Source organism: Tachypleus tridentatus, chromosome 13 (genome assembly GCF_004210375.1).
Source record: "Tachypleus tridentatus isolate NWPU-2018 chromosome 13, ASM421037v1, whole genome shotgun sequence".
Classification (NCBI taxonomy): Eukaryota; Metazoa; Arthropoda; class Merostomata; order Xiphosura; family Limulidae; genus Tachypleus; species Tachypleus tridentatus.
In genome coordinates this window covers 224,545,039-224,562,643 of record NC_134837.1, presented here as the reverse complement: position 1 = coordinate 224,562,643, position 17,605 = coordinate 224,545,039, and the positions used below count along the sequence as shown (strand labels likewise).

General features: G+C 30.5%; 1 protein-coding gene across 1 annotated transcript in view; it reads right to left on the bottom strand.

Moving 5' to 3' along the window:
- The window catches only part of LOC143240911 (glucose-6-phosphate isomerase-like), a 35,757-nt gene extending 18,194 nt beyond the window's left edge, over nucleotides 1-17,563 (bottom strand). The window contains exons 1-8 of the mRNA XM_076484158.1: nucleotides 17,390-17,563; nucleotides 14,820-14,891; nucleotides 10,342-10,386; nucleotides 9,100-9,153; nucleotides 6,656-6,716; nucleotides 5,998-6,077; nucleotides 5,680-5,763; nucleotides 4,313-4,475 (exon numbers count right to left, since the gene is read on the bottom strand). Of these exons, the coding sequence (XP_076340273.1) occupies nucleotides 4,313-4,475; nucleotides 5,680-5,763; nucleotides 5,998-6,077; nucleotides 6,656-6,716; nucleotides 9,100-9,153; nucleotides 10,342-10,386; nucleotides 14,820-14,891; nucleotides 17,390-17,524 (694 nt within the window). The 5' untranslated portion in view covers nucleotides 17,525-17,563. The remainder of the gene's footprint in view (nucleotides 1-4,312; nucleotides 4,476-5,679; nucleotides 5,764-5,997; nucleotides 6,078-6,655; nucleotides 6,717-9,099; nucleotides 9,154-10,341; nucleotides 10,387-14,819; nucleotides 14,892-17,389) is intronic.
- Nucleotides 17,564-17,605: the final 42 nt, after the last annotated feature.

Genomic DNA, 17,605 nt, shown 5'->3' with positions numbered 1-17,605 from the left:
GAAAATTATGTGTGTGTGTGTGTGTGTGTGTGTGTGTGTATTGTTATGAGATTTAAGTTATTCAGCCTAAACATTTATGTTTAAGTTATAATCTGTTGTCATTCTAGAATGAAGAAATATTATTTATTTATTTATTTACTCTTTGTTTTTATAGTGGTTACAAGACTGGTCAAATCAACCAAACATGTACAGAGATTCATTAGTGAAAACAGCAGACAAAGTATAAAGTTTTCTTGAAACATTTGATAACCACTAGGACATTACAAAGATTTCACACACAAATTCTGAAAACTTTCTGATGCATAAGAATATTTTTTGATCTTAAAATAAAAATTACTTTGCATGTTGGTAACATAGAAAAGAAAAACATTGCTTAACAAACTTTTAAAACTTAATCCAAAAAAAATGTCATTTTGTATATGAAAGCATTGTAATGTTTACTGATAATCTGACAAAGTTTGTTAACATACACTTACTAATTTAAAAATTATGGCATAAAAACTATAACAAGCACAAAATAGTTATGAAGTTGGGCCAAGGAACCAAGCTCATGCTGAAAGAGTTGAAGCTAATTAATCAAAGTAAAGTTTGTATTCTACTGAAACTATTTCACAAGTAATTCCCTGTTACTGAATTTTTCATGGATTAGACAACTTTTTATTGCTTAAAGCATTTCAATTATTCATGCACTATGTTCATTTCCTGTGCCACCTGCATAATAAGTATCTGTAGGTCTGTCATGTAACTCCTCTTAAACCACTGGTTGCACAGAATTCTAACTGGTACCAAACAAATTGTTTTGGTCATGAGGTTTGGAAAAATGCAAAATTTTTCATCCCACTCCTTGAGAAACTTAGGAAATCCCCCAAATTCCTTCAACCAAACTTCTAGACTCTACAACTTCTCTATAGTGCCAAATGAATTGTCTCAATTTCACAAAAATAAAACTTCTTACCAAACTCCTTAACAAATCCAGATATTTTGCAAAAATACTGTCCCAGAGATTTCCTTAAAGCAGACCCCAAATTTAGCACTGATTTACATTATAGCACATAAATAAGTAGGCTACTAATTACCATTCCTGACTGAGTTAAAAATAATTTAACTTGTATTATAACAATCATTGTTAAACTGTGTCAGGGTTTTTTATGTATATGCAAAAATACTGTCCCAGAGATTCCCTTAAAGCAGACCCCAAATTTAGCACTGATTTACATTATAGCACATAAATAAGTAGGCTACTAATTGCCATTCCTGACTGAGTTAAAAATAATTTAACTTGTATTATAACAATCATTGTTAAACTGTGTCAGGGTTTTTTTATGTATATAAGTGACCCGAGATTTTCTGACTGAGCTTGACTTTTTCTCTACTTTCTCTATTTAAATTGTACTCGTGAGCTATCTCTAAGGCTTTGAATGTTGGACAAACTGCATAAGCAGAGCTGTAATGCAAAAATATTCAGTTAAGGTAACAATACCAAAGATTTGAGTAACGTAATACAAACAACATTAGTCAAGCCTAGAAAACAATGTAATTGCGAGCACAGCATATAATTCATGCTGAGTTATGAAACAAAAATTGTCACAACTAACACATTTTAAAATAAATCGTCTTAAACACTTCTGTCTTAAAAACTAAACAATCAATAAATATCAAGTTACAAAATAAACCAAATAATAACAAAACACAGTCTTCTATACCCAACACACTGAAAAAGTGCAAAATAGTAGTTCAAGCATTACCACTTGCATTATAACAGCCCTATAAATATGGCCCATAGACCCAAGAGTTTGATAGTTAGTTTATAGGTTACAGCTTTCAAACTATTCAATGTATCAAAAATGAAATACAATTTTTATTAGAGGCATTCATTAGTTATTATAATATTTGCCTTATAACAAAATTAATTTGCTAAATAAACATATTTTACTCAACAATTAGGCTATCTTTGGCTTATTCTTTATTGCCAGTTTATCTTGTCACTTTTTAGTTGAGGTAATAAATATTCTATATATGCAGCTTTTTATGTGAAGTGTGAAGAGACTTGAATGTTTTTGTTGTTGACATTACCTAAAAACCATTATATTTATATGTTTACAAAATTAAATTCCAAAACACAAAAAAAACCTAATTTAGATTTTTGTCACTATGGTTTAATTTCCCACTTCATGTTTCATCTGCAGTTTAACTTCTTCCAAGGAGATTTTCTTAAACTACTCTACTATTTTCACTCCTTTTAGAGAATTCCCTACTTTTTATTCAACTTACTTTTGATGAGTTTCTCTCATAAGACTGTTAAACTATTCTCACTCCTGTCAGGGAGTTTCCTCTTTCAAAACTTTATGATATATTATTCTTCTAAGCCTAATTTCAGAAATGAACATTTTCTTGCATGAAAATGTATTTCCAATAGGTACTTTACCTCACTCACCCAAAGCTATTTAAATCTTAATTTGTCTTTAAAGCACTGTTAAAAATTTTGTTGCTAATAGTGTACCAGTCTATTATACCACTTTATTTTCACACCATTTGAGAACATGTACATTTCATGTAAGCGACTCTCCATCAATCACACTGCACCATCCATACTAGTGCCTTCCTCAACTATTCTATCACGATCCTTACTTCTAAGAATTGGCAGTTACAAACTTAAACACTGGCATTACAATGGAAGGAAGGGTGGGAAGTTGAGGAAAGGATGTAAACACTTACTAGAAACACATTTTCAGTGTAGTAAATGTTAACTTCTGAAACAGTACTATCTCCTCTCACCTAAAGATAGAACCACAAGATTGAATAGGTGGAGGGGACAATGACAACATGACAGTATTCAAATAAACATAAAACAACTGCCTGAAAAGAACAGCTGTGCCAGAAAAAGAAAAAAGGCATACCCGTTCGTTGCACCTACCATACCTAACAAACTGGGAATGCATGGTGACGAAAACTGGGAATGCTTAACCCCACAGTAATTTTAACCATTGTATTATTTGTAAAAATAAAATAAACACTCAATTATATGATTAAATACCAGTAGCCTGTTGTTAACACTATTAAGCCTACATTTGACAATTAACTGGTTTTCAGACTGTATTTGTTAAATAAAAAAATAGTATTTAATTTGTCTTACAATCTCACTGTAAGTTGAATTACAACCAAGTCTAAAATAGTATTTTTTTAGTAGTTTCCTTGATCAGTTGGTGAAGAAATCCATCTCGAATATATAGGCCTACGACTATTAAACCTAAATTAAAAGTTTATATCTATTATTTTAGTCCCCAAATTTCTAAAGATTAAAATAAAACCAAATAACATTAAAAAAATGCACAATATTATAATAATTTAGCTTTCTAACATCTTTTTAAATTATGGAAGAATTCTTTGAAAAAAATAAACAAAAATTCAAAAGCAAACTCTTAGTTTAAACTGATGAACGACTGAAATGCAATCAGAACAAAAAAGCAAGCACATGGAACAAAGTAAACATACGTCTATACAACAATGTCAATCCAGAAAGTAGTGAGTGAGCTAAAATAGTTCAAGGAGCTACCTGCCCCAGTAGAGATGGTGCAGTATGATTGGTGGTGGGTAGTCACATGATATGCACATTCTGAAATGGCACAAAAGTAAAGGGGTATAATTGACTAGTATACTATCAGTGATAAATTTTTCAACAATGCGTAGAGGGCAAATCAAGGTCGAGAAAGCTTTGGAACTCTGATGTTTGAAACTTGCCTTGTTTTTTTGTTTTTTTCAACATTACGCTCCACATTACCCATTAAGGTTAACTAAACTTGTAAGAATGATACTCCAGGTCTCATGTTGTTATCCATCCTCGATCATGCTTAGTCTAATGAGAATGATTACACACTAATCAAATAGTTTCCACTAAATGAAACATGATGTTATATCAAAGGAACAAACAACTAGGGCATTTTTAACAAAATCATGTTAGTGTTGTACCTTGTAAAATTCTTAATTTTATTATAAAACATTGATTTAAGAAGAAAAAGTGATCAAAACAATCTAATATTTATGAAGTGGTTTTCTGTACATGTTTTTCAAAGAACAAACTAAAATCAGTGCTTAATGAAACAGTCACTGAGACAGTTAAATAAAAAACAAACTAACACAAATTGTTAATTAACACTTGCCTACAGTGAAGTTCAAAATTAATTAGATAAAGATAATATCAACAAATCATGTCATACATAAATTTTAACCTAATAAAATAATCTCATTACACCAGATATACACTATTCCTGACAGATTAGTTGATAAAAGACATGTCATTTAACTATAAACTCACCTTGATGGATTAGTTGGTAAAATGCATGTTGCCCATTTGTTCCTGGTTCACCCCATACAATAGGGCCTGTAGTGTAGTTCACTTTCGCACCACTACGAGTTACATACTTTCCATTAGATTCCATGTCACCTTGTTGGAAGTAGGCAGCAAACCTGTGAAGGTACTGGCCAGTAGTAGGAAAAGATGTTATTGAATGCCTAAATTATGAAATACTAACACAGTATAGTTACAACAAAAATATTCTGCTTATATAGTACTTATAAAAGTGTTAGGACAAGGGCATGTCATAAGGGTTCTGCTTGAATAAACATACTAATCAAACTTAGAGTCTGAAATAGTTGCCATGGTACCCCATGCAGTATCTTAACTATACAAAAAGAAGCTAGCAAATGGCACCTGTATGTGCTAGTGAGGCATCGCTAAGTATGTGGGTGCTCTGCATGATTAAATGTAGCAACAAACAGAGAAAGATGCCATACAAGTAAACATATTTTACAAAAATAACGTTTAGAAAATAAGAATATTTAAAAGAAACATATTGATAAACATGTTGCCTTGTGAGTGATCTGAAAGTGCAGTGTAAGTAAACATATTTTTTAAAGCAATAATGTTTACAGACAAAACAACGATATCTCAAGCAAACATGGAGAGACGTGTCACAGTACAATTAACCTGTTGATGAATAACTGATTGCTACCAAAGATCAAACAAATAGAGGCATCACTTATAATATTACTTCAGAGATACACACCAAGGGACTTCAGTTATGTGTTTAGATTGAACAAATAGGCACTCTCAGAGTTAGAGGAGGTTACTGAAACTATAAACTAAAATCGAGGGAATATCTAATGAATGTTGGACTAAATAAGCAGACATCAGTGAGCTTGTAAGGGAGATATACAAACTTAGATGTTGAACCTCAAGACTTCAATTAATGAGATGATGCTATAATCAGATCATTGTTCTTGGATGGTGGAGGTAATACTTTACATGTATACAGAAGAGGCCATGTGGTCAGTTAAATCAACCAAGTCAAATGATCAGTCAAGTGACTAAGAAAATACATGATAAATCCCAGTAAAATCTCAGAATTATAAGATGGTTAAGTCATATGATAAAGAATATACATAGCACATTCCAGTGAAAATTCTTGGCATTATCAGATGATTAGCCACATAACAGAGAATGTACATGATAAATCTCAGTAAAAACTTAGCATTATCACATGGTGAGTAACATAATGAATAATGTACATGATCAATCAGCTAATGTTTTACCAAAACGTGAAACTTATGTGGTAAAAAAAGATGTTTAAAAATTCACAAATATTTATCATTGCAATATTCAATATACACTTCTGGGCTTACTTGATCATAAGGTAGAAGTGCATGGGTTTCAGCTCCAAAGAAGTTGCTATACCAAATTCCTAATAAGGCCAGTAACACAGGAACCTGAAAGTAATATTTTTTTACCAAAATATTAGTTTCCTGATATTTTTAATAGCTATAGATAATCACCAGTGAAAATTCCTATGACCTTGTTCACAATCTTTTCAAACAAAGGGCAAGTATTATTCATCATGGTAAAAATGATAAATATAACTTAAGTCATCAGTTCTGCTCTAAAAACTGAACAAATAAACACTAGTTTTAGTTGTTAAGTAAAAGTACACATTGATAACTTACATTTCTTTCCAGAGGCATATTTTTGAAATGTTGATCCATGAAGTGAGCTCCTGTGAGAAGTTGTTCAAAATTGTCCATTCCTAAAGAAAATACAACAGTTCACACAAACCCTTCTTGTTGCATATATGCAAAAATTAACTTTAACATTGTAATGATTTTTTTCTGCCACATTTTTATGTATTTAAGTTTCACAAAGTATGCAGGTATATCAATAAAATTAACTTTTGGATGGATCCATTATCAGTTTAAAAATTTATAAATAGTAACAAACATGAATGCCCAAATTCTTATAGTTTGGTAGAGCTTGCTTTCCTGAAATATACACCAGAAAATAAAAGAACAGGAATACTAAACGAGACTTCACATGCGACTTTTTGACATTTTTCATAATATACTTAAGAAATAGTTCTACCTTTTTTCAATCCATACAAAATTGTGCTTCATAATGTAAATTTCTTACATGCAACTGCATGAATATGAAAGACTTGGTTTTTGCACATATATAATAAACTTAAGGAATAAGAGTGTAATACATCTTTCAAATATTATTAACAAAATTAAATTAAAGTTGAAACATTGTTTTATATGGTTTCTGGTATTTTGCTGTAGAGTAGTCTTTTTACAAGTGCAAATGATTTGGTTAAATACTTTAACTTACCAATATGCAAAGCAATGGACAAGCCAATTGCTGACCACAAAGAGTACCTTCCTCCAACCCACTGTAACCAGAAAGGTCATTATTATAATCTGCTTCTGAATAAATGTGATTTTCTTTTTCATTTCAATTATTAAATTTTGCAGACTTGTTAAAAACTTTCTATACTTTTAATATATGTTTAAGACCAACATTTTTGTTTCAGTTACCAATAGTTCTAAGTTCAGTTTTTCACTCATCATTAATTAAAATTCTCTGATGTATTTAGTCCAATGTATCATACAGTACATTGTTAGGTCTGTTTCATCACTTACAAAAATAATCCTTTATTTCAAGATTTAGTTCAACACTACTGTCTTAATTTTCATTAATCTAGAAACCATGAATTTATATTATCACAGACTTTCAACCTGTTTTAATTACTCTCACTCCAAAAGTCCTTATCACTAATCAAAGTCTTGTCTTCTCACTAATTTTAAAATTTTGAATTTTACAGCTAATCAAAGAACAAAGTCTTAATTATCCTGTTTGTTCAATAAATCTTCCATTTTTATTTAAATTACGTCTAATCCAGTAGTTAGCCAGTAGTTAGGTATTTAAAATACTAGTCAAACTGTCCTGTATTTTAATAATCACTAATCAAACAGTCATGTGTATATTTTATTTTTTATTGGAATAGTCCAAGTCCAACATTTCCACTCCACATCTCAATTTTGCTGACTTTTAATAACCTAAAGTCCAGTAGTCTTGTAGTTTCACTAGCCAGTAGCCCTAGTTTAACAGAATATAATGGTCCTGAACTTCAGTAAACACTAATCAAAATAACACAAACATAATATTAGCACTAATAGTTCTGTATTTTATTAATCACTAATGTATTATTCCTATACCTGATTATTCTTAGATAAAAATCCATGCTGTAATGGTCTTTAATTCATTAGTTATAATTTAAATATGGATAGTCAAATTATCCTTTAACTTAACAAGTATTAACTCACTGATACTATTTTATTTTTAGTTTAAACCTAATCTCTTCTAACATTCTTTGATAGATTGTATAGGCAGAGTATTCATGATGAAACTTTTTAGAATGGACAGCAACTGCTTGTTGTGGAGACACAAGTGTAGAGGATGATGATTTGAAAGTCTTCCGCCTTTTGTCTTCAAGTCAATGTGCTAGTAGATGTTGTCAGTCTTTTATGGTGTCCTGGTGGATTGTGGAGAGCATGTTATGATTGGTTGGATTATCACTGTTTCTGATTGGAGGAAAGACTTCCTGTAGATTCATCTAACGGCAGCCACAGGATACTCACCTCTAATCTGAAATCTGTTTAGTGAAGATTTAATAGTATTAATATAAAATGATTCTTTGATTTTTCTTGTCTTTCTGAATTTGTCTGTGTTGATGATTTTAGTTTTCTCCCAGTTTCTTGTGTCCAGTTGATGTGGAGTGCTCTGCAATGGCTGAATTTTGTGTTTTCATGAGTATTGTACTATCTTTGTGTTATTTTATTCTTGTTACAAGTTTTCTTCCCATTTCTCCAATGTATGTATCAGAAACAGTGATAATCCAACCAATCATGCCATGCCCTCCACAATCCACTAGGACACTATAAAAAGACTGACAACACCTGTATACACACACTGACTTGAAGACGAAAGGCTGAAGTCTTTCAAAACGTCATCCTCTACACTTGCGTCTCCACAATAGGCAGTTGCCGTCCATTCTACAAAGTTTCATCATGTTCTAACATCATTTGACTCCTCTTGGATATTCAATGTCATTAACTGAACAGCCATGAACAATTTTACATTTGAAAGAGCTGTATTCATTTCAATCATGTCTGAAGTTAATTAAAATGTATGTATCCCAAAATCCTTTATAAATTCCAAGTTATACCCTTGAACAAGTGATCTTATACTGGGGCCACAATAAAGTATTTGGGGGGGGGGGGGAGACATAGCAAATGTACAGAAGCCTGTTAAGATACTTTATATGTATAAATTCAATAGGTAGAAAGCCTCAGTCAGGATATAGAATATTGTAGGAACCTTGTTCTGAGAAGGTTTGATTGCCAGTGCTCTTCAGGTTCATGAAGAAAGAAGAGGGAAGACTGATAATCTGAACATCAGCGGAATAGCTAAAAAATGCTTTTATGATGCAATAGACATGTACTTTCATCTAAAAACAACATGATGGTTTCATGAAGAGAAATCTGCATATATTTTATTATTTAAGGGGATGGAAACAAGTCTGAGAAGTATCTTTTTTGTTCCTTTGAGGATTTATAAGAAATTACTGTATTTTGAATAGCTGTACTTTTACTTCAGCACTTTTAATGCAGAGTGAAGATTCAAAATACATGTTTAAAAAAACTGCTTGCTTTCATGAAACTCGTACTAAAATGTACATACTACAAGGCAAATGTTTTATTAAAACTACTTACATCCCAAAACTCAAACATGTTCTTTTCATCAATCCCAAATTCTTTCACCTTTTGCTGAATATAAAAAAAAAGATGTACATCCTTTAACCAATTACTTTTTCTTGTTCTCAAAATCATATTACACACACAAAAAAAATATTACTAAGAAGAGAGATTGTTAAAATAAGTTAAGCTTCTTGTAACTGAGTCACTTTCAACAAAGTGCTACATGAAATAAAACAGTTTAGTTAAAGTAAAAATAAACTGCTCAAGTTAGTAATCTTCAAAAAATAAAATAAAAACTTCATTAATAGCATATAATATCCTTTAGTTTAAATGTTTGGTAAACGTATACATTGATTTTTCTTGTCATGCAATTACTTAATATTTTAAATAATGAATATCAAATGAATTGCCAATTCAAGTTTCAAAGGAATTATTTAATAACTTTAATGAAAAATATGTATGACAATTTTAGGAGTTGTACGTTCTTTATAAAAAAAAAAACTATTTCCATAGAATATTATGCACAAATTAGGAGTAAAAAAGAATTTTTTACCTATTTGTATTTCTTACATGTTTATTTAATGCATCTATATTGGATCAAATCAAAATATTTTATTTTGAAACTTCAGATATCAGCTGGTTCTGTACATTTTATTTTATATTGTAATATAAACAATTAAATAAACAATTTTTGTTTACAGTAATATTCAAAAATCTTAAATGCTATTATAGTTGATATTTCAGTTACAAAATAATTTGTGTAATTCCATTCAAAATGTGAAATTAAATAAAGTTTGAAATGACTTATCATAAAAAAGTATAAAGTAAAAATGACTTATTATAGCTTCAACTTAATAACATTTCATGTAAATAAAAACTATAGCTGAGCAGAGTAATTTTGTCTGCCTTTATCTTGCCAGAAAATTATTTTCAAGAATACTATGGTATTTGTTACACAACTTATTAATTTTATTTATAGAATTAACACATTTATATATCTGAGTATAACTATATATTTTTGATGCTTCCTAATCCACAATACTGAAGATTAAAACATATAAATTAAATTACAAAAGTCTGCCGCTTTGAAGTTCGCATTTTTATTTCACGAGTTTATAATATTTGGATAAAATTAAAGAAACAAATTTAATAATGTGAATGCTTTTTCTTTCATAAAAATAAGCACTTGAATACCTTTAAACATCCTAAATCACTGATAATCACTTAAACAAAGAAAATAAATCACATTTGACTTACTTCATTGGTTGACAAAGCAACAAAATGCTTAGCTACTGCAGTGTCCTACAATTAAAACATATCATAACAGTACTGAGCTACTGTAATATTACAAAGCACAAACAATAAGTTACATAAATACTTTAATACCATAATGCTTTCAATAAAGAACAGCTTAATAACTAGCAACTACAGTGTCCTATAATATAGCAATGTATTAAGTTGAAATTATTGAATAACATGTCCTGGGCATTTTTTCTTTACCACTGCAGTTATCATTTTGTGACAACTTTCCTAATCTAATTCCTACAGTACATGATATGAAAGCATAACACTATTCTTACAGAGAGAGCAATTACTGTAATAAATTAATCAGGGCTTGTACTTATGTTATTTTAGTAGCTAGCAAAACCACCTAGACATGTCTTTATGGTCTCCAGACAGCAGTTTAGGTGGCCAATGCATGTTTTTTTTTTTTTTAGTTCTTAATGAAGCAACCCTTAAATAAATGAATCATACTATGACTTGTAGATCCTTCTTAACTGTAGTACTAACAAAATTTCTTTGAAAGATAAAATATCAAAAAAGAATTTAAATAAGAAAGTAAAATCCTACTAAAAAAGGAATGAGAAATAAATAATATTGCAAAATGGTGTTGACATCTAGTATGTTACATGTAGAGGTGTAAAACGAGTTTGGTTGTTCAGTTTCATCAAATAAATACAATGTAAACGTATGATCTATTGATGACAGCTGCATACAAATAATCAAAGGCAGCAAGTACATTATTTTTTTTCAGTCTTTCAGCATAAAAACTGTCATCTCACACCTGGCAAGTCCAAAGCTTCCATTATAGAAGAAATTGCAAAAAACAAAACCAACAAGTTACAAAGTCCTAGCCATGTACTTATAATAAAACAGAAGTTTGGAATTACAATCAATGGAAGACAATACAGTGTAACACTCAAAGTTAGCCGAGGTCATTCAGTGCTGGATAAGGTACAAATATTTTTTTTTATAATAAATGAAAAACTATACAGAATGTTTTACTACAAAACCATAAACTCCTTTAACCCTGTTATTACAATGCCATTTTTAAACCCCTTGTGTACATGTTACTGAGTTGCATTCATATTTAATTAAACCACCTTAATATGAATGTATTTTAATGAAATTACTATTATCAAATGTGTTGTAACTTAAAGTTTGATATTATTTGAGTTATATTCCTTTATTTTAAAAAGAAACATTTTAAACCTGCAGGTTTTGCTAACATGTGATACACTTGTGGTTACTAGTCTAAACTTTATGAGCTATTATACACAATACTGTGAGGAATAGAAAAAAAGACTCAACATACAAGGTCAAATTAAAGTTCAACCTGTCTTTTGTTAAAATCTGAAAAATTTCAGAGAATTTATTGATTGGGGTTTAACATTCTAATACCTCTAAGCTCAAGATCAGCCATGCTCACTTGCAAAGTCACAACTCAGTTGCCAGAGGACAGTTTAAAGTTAAATGAAATGCTTAAAACCAATAAAAAGAGGAGATTTCACACTATTCATTTATAGCCTGAAGAAATATCCATCAGTGTATTTGTATCATGAGAAGGGAAAACGAGCTGAGTCCATTGTTGTGTTGAAGTGTACTTAGTGCTTGGCAAGTGTTTCTACACTTAGATGTTAAATAGTTAAACTGCATTTAGTTTTCCTTTATATTTTAATTAGTTATGTATCATTTGTGTTTCTAAATCCACACACACACTAAAAGACCACAGAACAAACAAAGACCAATAGTGACAACCCATGTAATAAACCAGGATAATCCACAGATTAATGCTCCGATGATTCAAATAATTCAGACTCCATCTGAGTGAACAGTCATGGTCCTGATGACATATGTGGAAAGTGGTTAGCACTTTGATATTTTTGTAATTTCTCTTTCTTTTTTCCACATTAATACCAGATTTTTTAACTTATTTATTTGTCATATCTATAGTCTTCATTTTCCAAACCATGCCCTACTATGAATACCCTTGGATCCACATGTCCTTTACTGATTTTCATACCACCAAAACACAAATTCAAAATCTTGCTTTATCCAACACTCCTCATACACACACACACACACCTAAGTTAGGGGCCAGTGGTACCTACATATATGCCTGTGCCTAAATTTCAGAACAATCCCTTTCCCTTGAAAAACCATAAATTTTTTTATTCTCCTTTTGTGGACTTTTTCAAGTTATTTAAAAATCTTACTCATTATGAATAGATTCTGACAATTTCAAGGCCCTTTTGTTCAATTTCTCAGGAACAGGACTTTAAATATTCTTGTTTGCAACATTTTTTGGGATTAGATGATTTGCAAAATATACACCTTTTTACCCAATAATATCAAAAAGTGCTTGCAGCCATTCAGAGACTGGAGTGTGGTCAGGATCCATCACATACATCTTACTATGTGCAACTGAAGTTTCGTTGGTGTTTGCAAAGTTCACAGCACATACTTCAAACACACTGGAAGATATACAGTATACAGTTGGAGCTGGGCTGAGTGCGAGCTCCAATAAGGTCTCAGTCCCCACTCATCACTGCTAATATGTCCAATCCTTTAGATAACAGAGCAAAAGTGACTCATTATTTGAGAATAACATTGCAAATAATATTCAGGATAACTTTGATGTTCTCATACTTGTCTTATGACATAACCATTATTTATCTTGTAGAGAAAATAATTGGTAATTTTCAAGTACACATGCACTCACCCACAAAAAACTTTGGGATGGTCCACTGGCATTTTTTATGACCAATGGTAAATGGACCACTATTAATTCCAAGCTGTGTTAAAACCTAGCTAATACAGCATTTCTACAGTAAGGTAGAACAAATATATAATGCTGTTACTTAAGTACTGTAGTCTTATAGTGTTCTAAAATAAAGTACAACAAATACATAACACTGTTACTTAGCTAAGGCAGTGTTCTAGATTAAAATATAACACGACACTGTTGTTTAGATATTCTGATTAAAATTTAAAAGAGATAACAAATTGGATAGGTTTCTTTCGTTGTTTTCTGTTAAAAAGCAATATTTATATTCACATAATTTAGAATTTTTTGTTAAACACAAAGAAGATATGATTACAAAAACTTTAATTTACTGGAAACCTGAAGAAAAAAATTTTATGAAACCACAACTACCAAACACAAATGTCTGGAAGTATCAAACAAATAATGGTACTAAATAAATAATTGACAAAGATATTAATAGCAGTTACATATTTTCACTTTCTTTACATACCATTTATCAAGATTATTAACAAATAAACAACACAGAATGTTCATTAACTTGTTTCAAACAAACATGTCCAAATTAAAATAACATATACAATGGGTTTTTTACATTCTTGACATTCCTGAAGCAAATAACAGAGAATAAACTATAGATAAAGAAACATAACAATATAAAGATGTAATAATGAGGAATTAAATTTAAAAAGACATTATTATCAATACAGAAAGCTATAATAAATATATATGAGAACAGAATAATGACACTGATATAAATATCAAGGTCACATTTGGGCAAGACATCTTAATAAAAATAAATTATGCATTATAATTAGGAGGAATATCAATGATGCAACATAAAGTCAGATTTCTATCTCAATAGAATCTTTTAATGAATATGAGTTCAAGATAAAATATGATCATGGACGTGCATGGCAATCTGAACACATATATAATAATAGAGAAATTAAAAATGCACCTCAAGAGGGCTGGGTATGCGTATTAAAACTTTTATTAAAATAAAGTAGAGAGCAATGTTTCAACCTTAAGTCATCTTCAGGTTAACTATACTTATATTTTAATTTCATTACAGCTTCAAACCTGTCTATAAGGCATTATGGGAACAACTGTGCATCAAATATAAAGTCTCCAAGTTTTTTTTTGACTACATCAACCATTCCTGCCCATACTGTTGGTTGTAAGCAGGAATTCAGCCAAATAAAGAGGGTGAAGAATGACTGAGAAACAGATTAAGGACTGATGTCTTAATCAGCACTCTCAGGATTCTACTGGGATAAAGAGTTGGACCCTACGCACAGCACAGCAAAGTAAAGGCACACGTTTCCAAAGAGACAATGAGGACCAAAAACTTCCTCCCTCAAAAAAAAAAAAAAAAAGTGTCGATCTTAAATACCTGATTTCAATCAGACATTTCGTATAACCTTGTTAATCATGTGCTTGTCAGGTGCATGTATCCTGACATTTTTGTTTGTTTGTTTACTTGTGAAAGGAAAACCTCTTTTATGCAGCAGTCTGATTAATGACTGTCCATTGAACAATCATTCAAAATGCCTTAAACTTGTCCACTGAAACTAATTAGCTCATATAGTGTTCTGATGGCAATTTAAATATCCTAAAATAAACTAGAATGAATCAATTAAAATTAAGAAATTTAAAAAAGCATGAATAATAAAAAAAGAATACTTACATCCTTGGCATGCTGTAAGAACCAAGTTTTAGCTGATTGTGCATTGGTAATAGTTTCCTGCGTTGTAAATGTCTGTAGGTAAGAGGCAGAATACTAAGTTTAGTGGAAAAATTAACTGTAAAAATGAAGTAAGATGTCAAGCAGCATACATATTAAATACCTGTAATAGGAACAAAAATCATAAATTAACCATTTGCTTAACAAAAATAAGCTTAGAGTTGGAATATTATTTGAGTATTATATATTTTGTTTGCAAACCATTTCTACTGACTGATTGATTGGAATCAAGTACAAAGTTACACAATGAGTTATCTGTACTCTGCCCACCACAGGTATCAAAAAGCTGGTTTCTATAGGTGTGATTGGTTTGTTTTGAATTTCACGCTAAACTATATGAGGGCTATCTGTGCTAGCCATCCCCAATTAGCAGTATAAGATTAGAGAGAAGGCAGCTAGTCATCACCACCTACCGCCAACTCTTGGGCTACTCTTTTACCAATAAATAGTGGGACTGACCGTCACATTATAATGCCCCCACAGCTAAAAGGGCAAGTATGTTTGGTGTGACCAGAATTCGAACCCGCGACTCTCAGATTACAAGTCAAGTGCCGTAACCACCTGGCCATGCCAGGCCCTATAGGTGTGAATCTACAAACATACCAATGTGCTGCTTTTATTATCCACAATGTTTCTGCAGGTTTACTCACAATGTTTCTGTCTAGTTTAATACTGGTGCATAAATAAATTAAAAATTAAAATTTGATTCCTTTTCTATTTACTATTTGATACTTATTGTTTGTGACATGGTTATTTTATTCAATTACTTTAATCAATTAGGACCATACCATAACTTTTCATGGATATTATTTAGTCTGAAATAACAATAGAGCTATTTTCATCATGTATATCCTTTATTCAGAAATAATAATACAACTATATGTTTTACTTAAAGATCATAACAACACTATATTTCTCCACACGTTCTCTTAGATGACAAGGCTAATTTTTCAGGCAGAAGTTGAACAAGATAACCCCAAAGTGCACTAAGAAAATGGTATGCTAAGTAAAACAATTTTAAGATGTTTTTACTTACTTCACTCACTTCAGAGAGTTAAAAAAAGATTAAGTAAAACTACTTTCATTTCTAATGCAATTATAGACAACAAACTTATTCTTTGTAACACTTGTTAAAACTGAATTTAATTAAATAAAATCTGTGTATTTATTAACTATAATTTATTTTAAGGCACCAAATCATACTTAACAATCACGAACACACCTGTCTTTAGTTAAACATTTTGCATTTTTTAATATATTTAAAACTTTTGAAAATCCTAGTTGTTTTTTTTACTTTGGGCAAATGCAAACAAAGATGAAACATACTGTTAGAATGGAGATAATAAATTTCATTATTTACATTTATTATCTGATGACTTATTTATTTGATTAAAAATTCATATAATGCTCTAAAACTTAATTTTCTTTAAAGATGATTATAGTAGTTGAAAATACTTTTTCAACATCATCAGACAGATATATTGTACTTCAAAAACTACAGCAACCACCAGAAATTTATTTAATTCAGTACCATATGCATTTATAACTTAGATCATTGGCTGTAAAAGCTTTTTAGTCCAGTTTTCAAAAGCAATAATGCACATGCCAAAGTATCTATGATGTGTATTTTTGGAGTTATTTTGGTATATTCAACTACCTCTTTTATGCACCAAATAAATGGAATCTCTCAATTTTGCCGAGATCAATTTTATAGGCATGTAACTTTCATTAATTCTGTTGTAGCACAATCAAAAGGGCTTTAAAAATATTGTTCACTGAATTTAAGAAATGCCAAGTTCATTTTATGAAATGTTCACATACATGCAAGATACACCGACATTAAATTTCATAACCGTGTGCTAGATTTTGTTCAAAGTCCAAACCAACAAAAAACAAGCTTAATTAAAATTGAAAATTGACTTACTGATATTGGCATGTAGTTTTCAGAGCTGTTTGTTTCATGAAATTTATGCTAATAGTTTTCATTCAATTTCAAAAATATTACTTCATTCAACCATTTAAAATAACATTCTACAAAGTAGTAGAACTCTTAATATTTATATTTCTAAACTGGAATTTAAATTTCAATAAAGTAAATACCAAAAAGTGAGATTTGGGTTCCATCAATTGTACAACTTGTTTTCCAATTTATGTAAAACAAAATTCTTGGTACTAAATTGCAAAATAAGTAACATTATATAACCTTGAATTATATTTTTTGCATATAGCTGAAATATTCATTATCAGGCTTTTACTATGAAAGAACCACCAAGTGTTGAGTGTTCTGCATTATCCCTTTCAGTGCATAAATGGTTAAGGTGCACCTTACTTCATTACTGTACCCCTCTCTAATTTTGTATGTCCTATGAATGCAATATGAGTTTTCCTCCAATTATATTTCTTTTGTATCTATGATGCAAATCTTCACATTTTTTTGACTACTGTTTGATCACACAAAAATAAAAACTCCTTAGATCAGAGAAATTATTCAAAAATAAATTAAAATTCACTACCTTAGAGGCAATAATAAAAAGAGAAGTTTCTGGGTTCAGACGTTTCAACGTTTCTGCTAAGTGAGTACCATCAATATTTGAAACAAAATGAACATTTGGCCCACAGCGATATGCCTTCAGTGCTTCAGTCACCATCAAAGGTCCCTAAATGGATACCAGTAGTATATACCATCATTATTCAAAACAAAGTGCACAAAGTACAACAACAGCAATAAG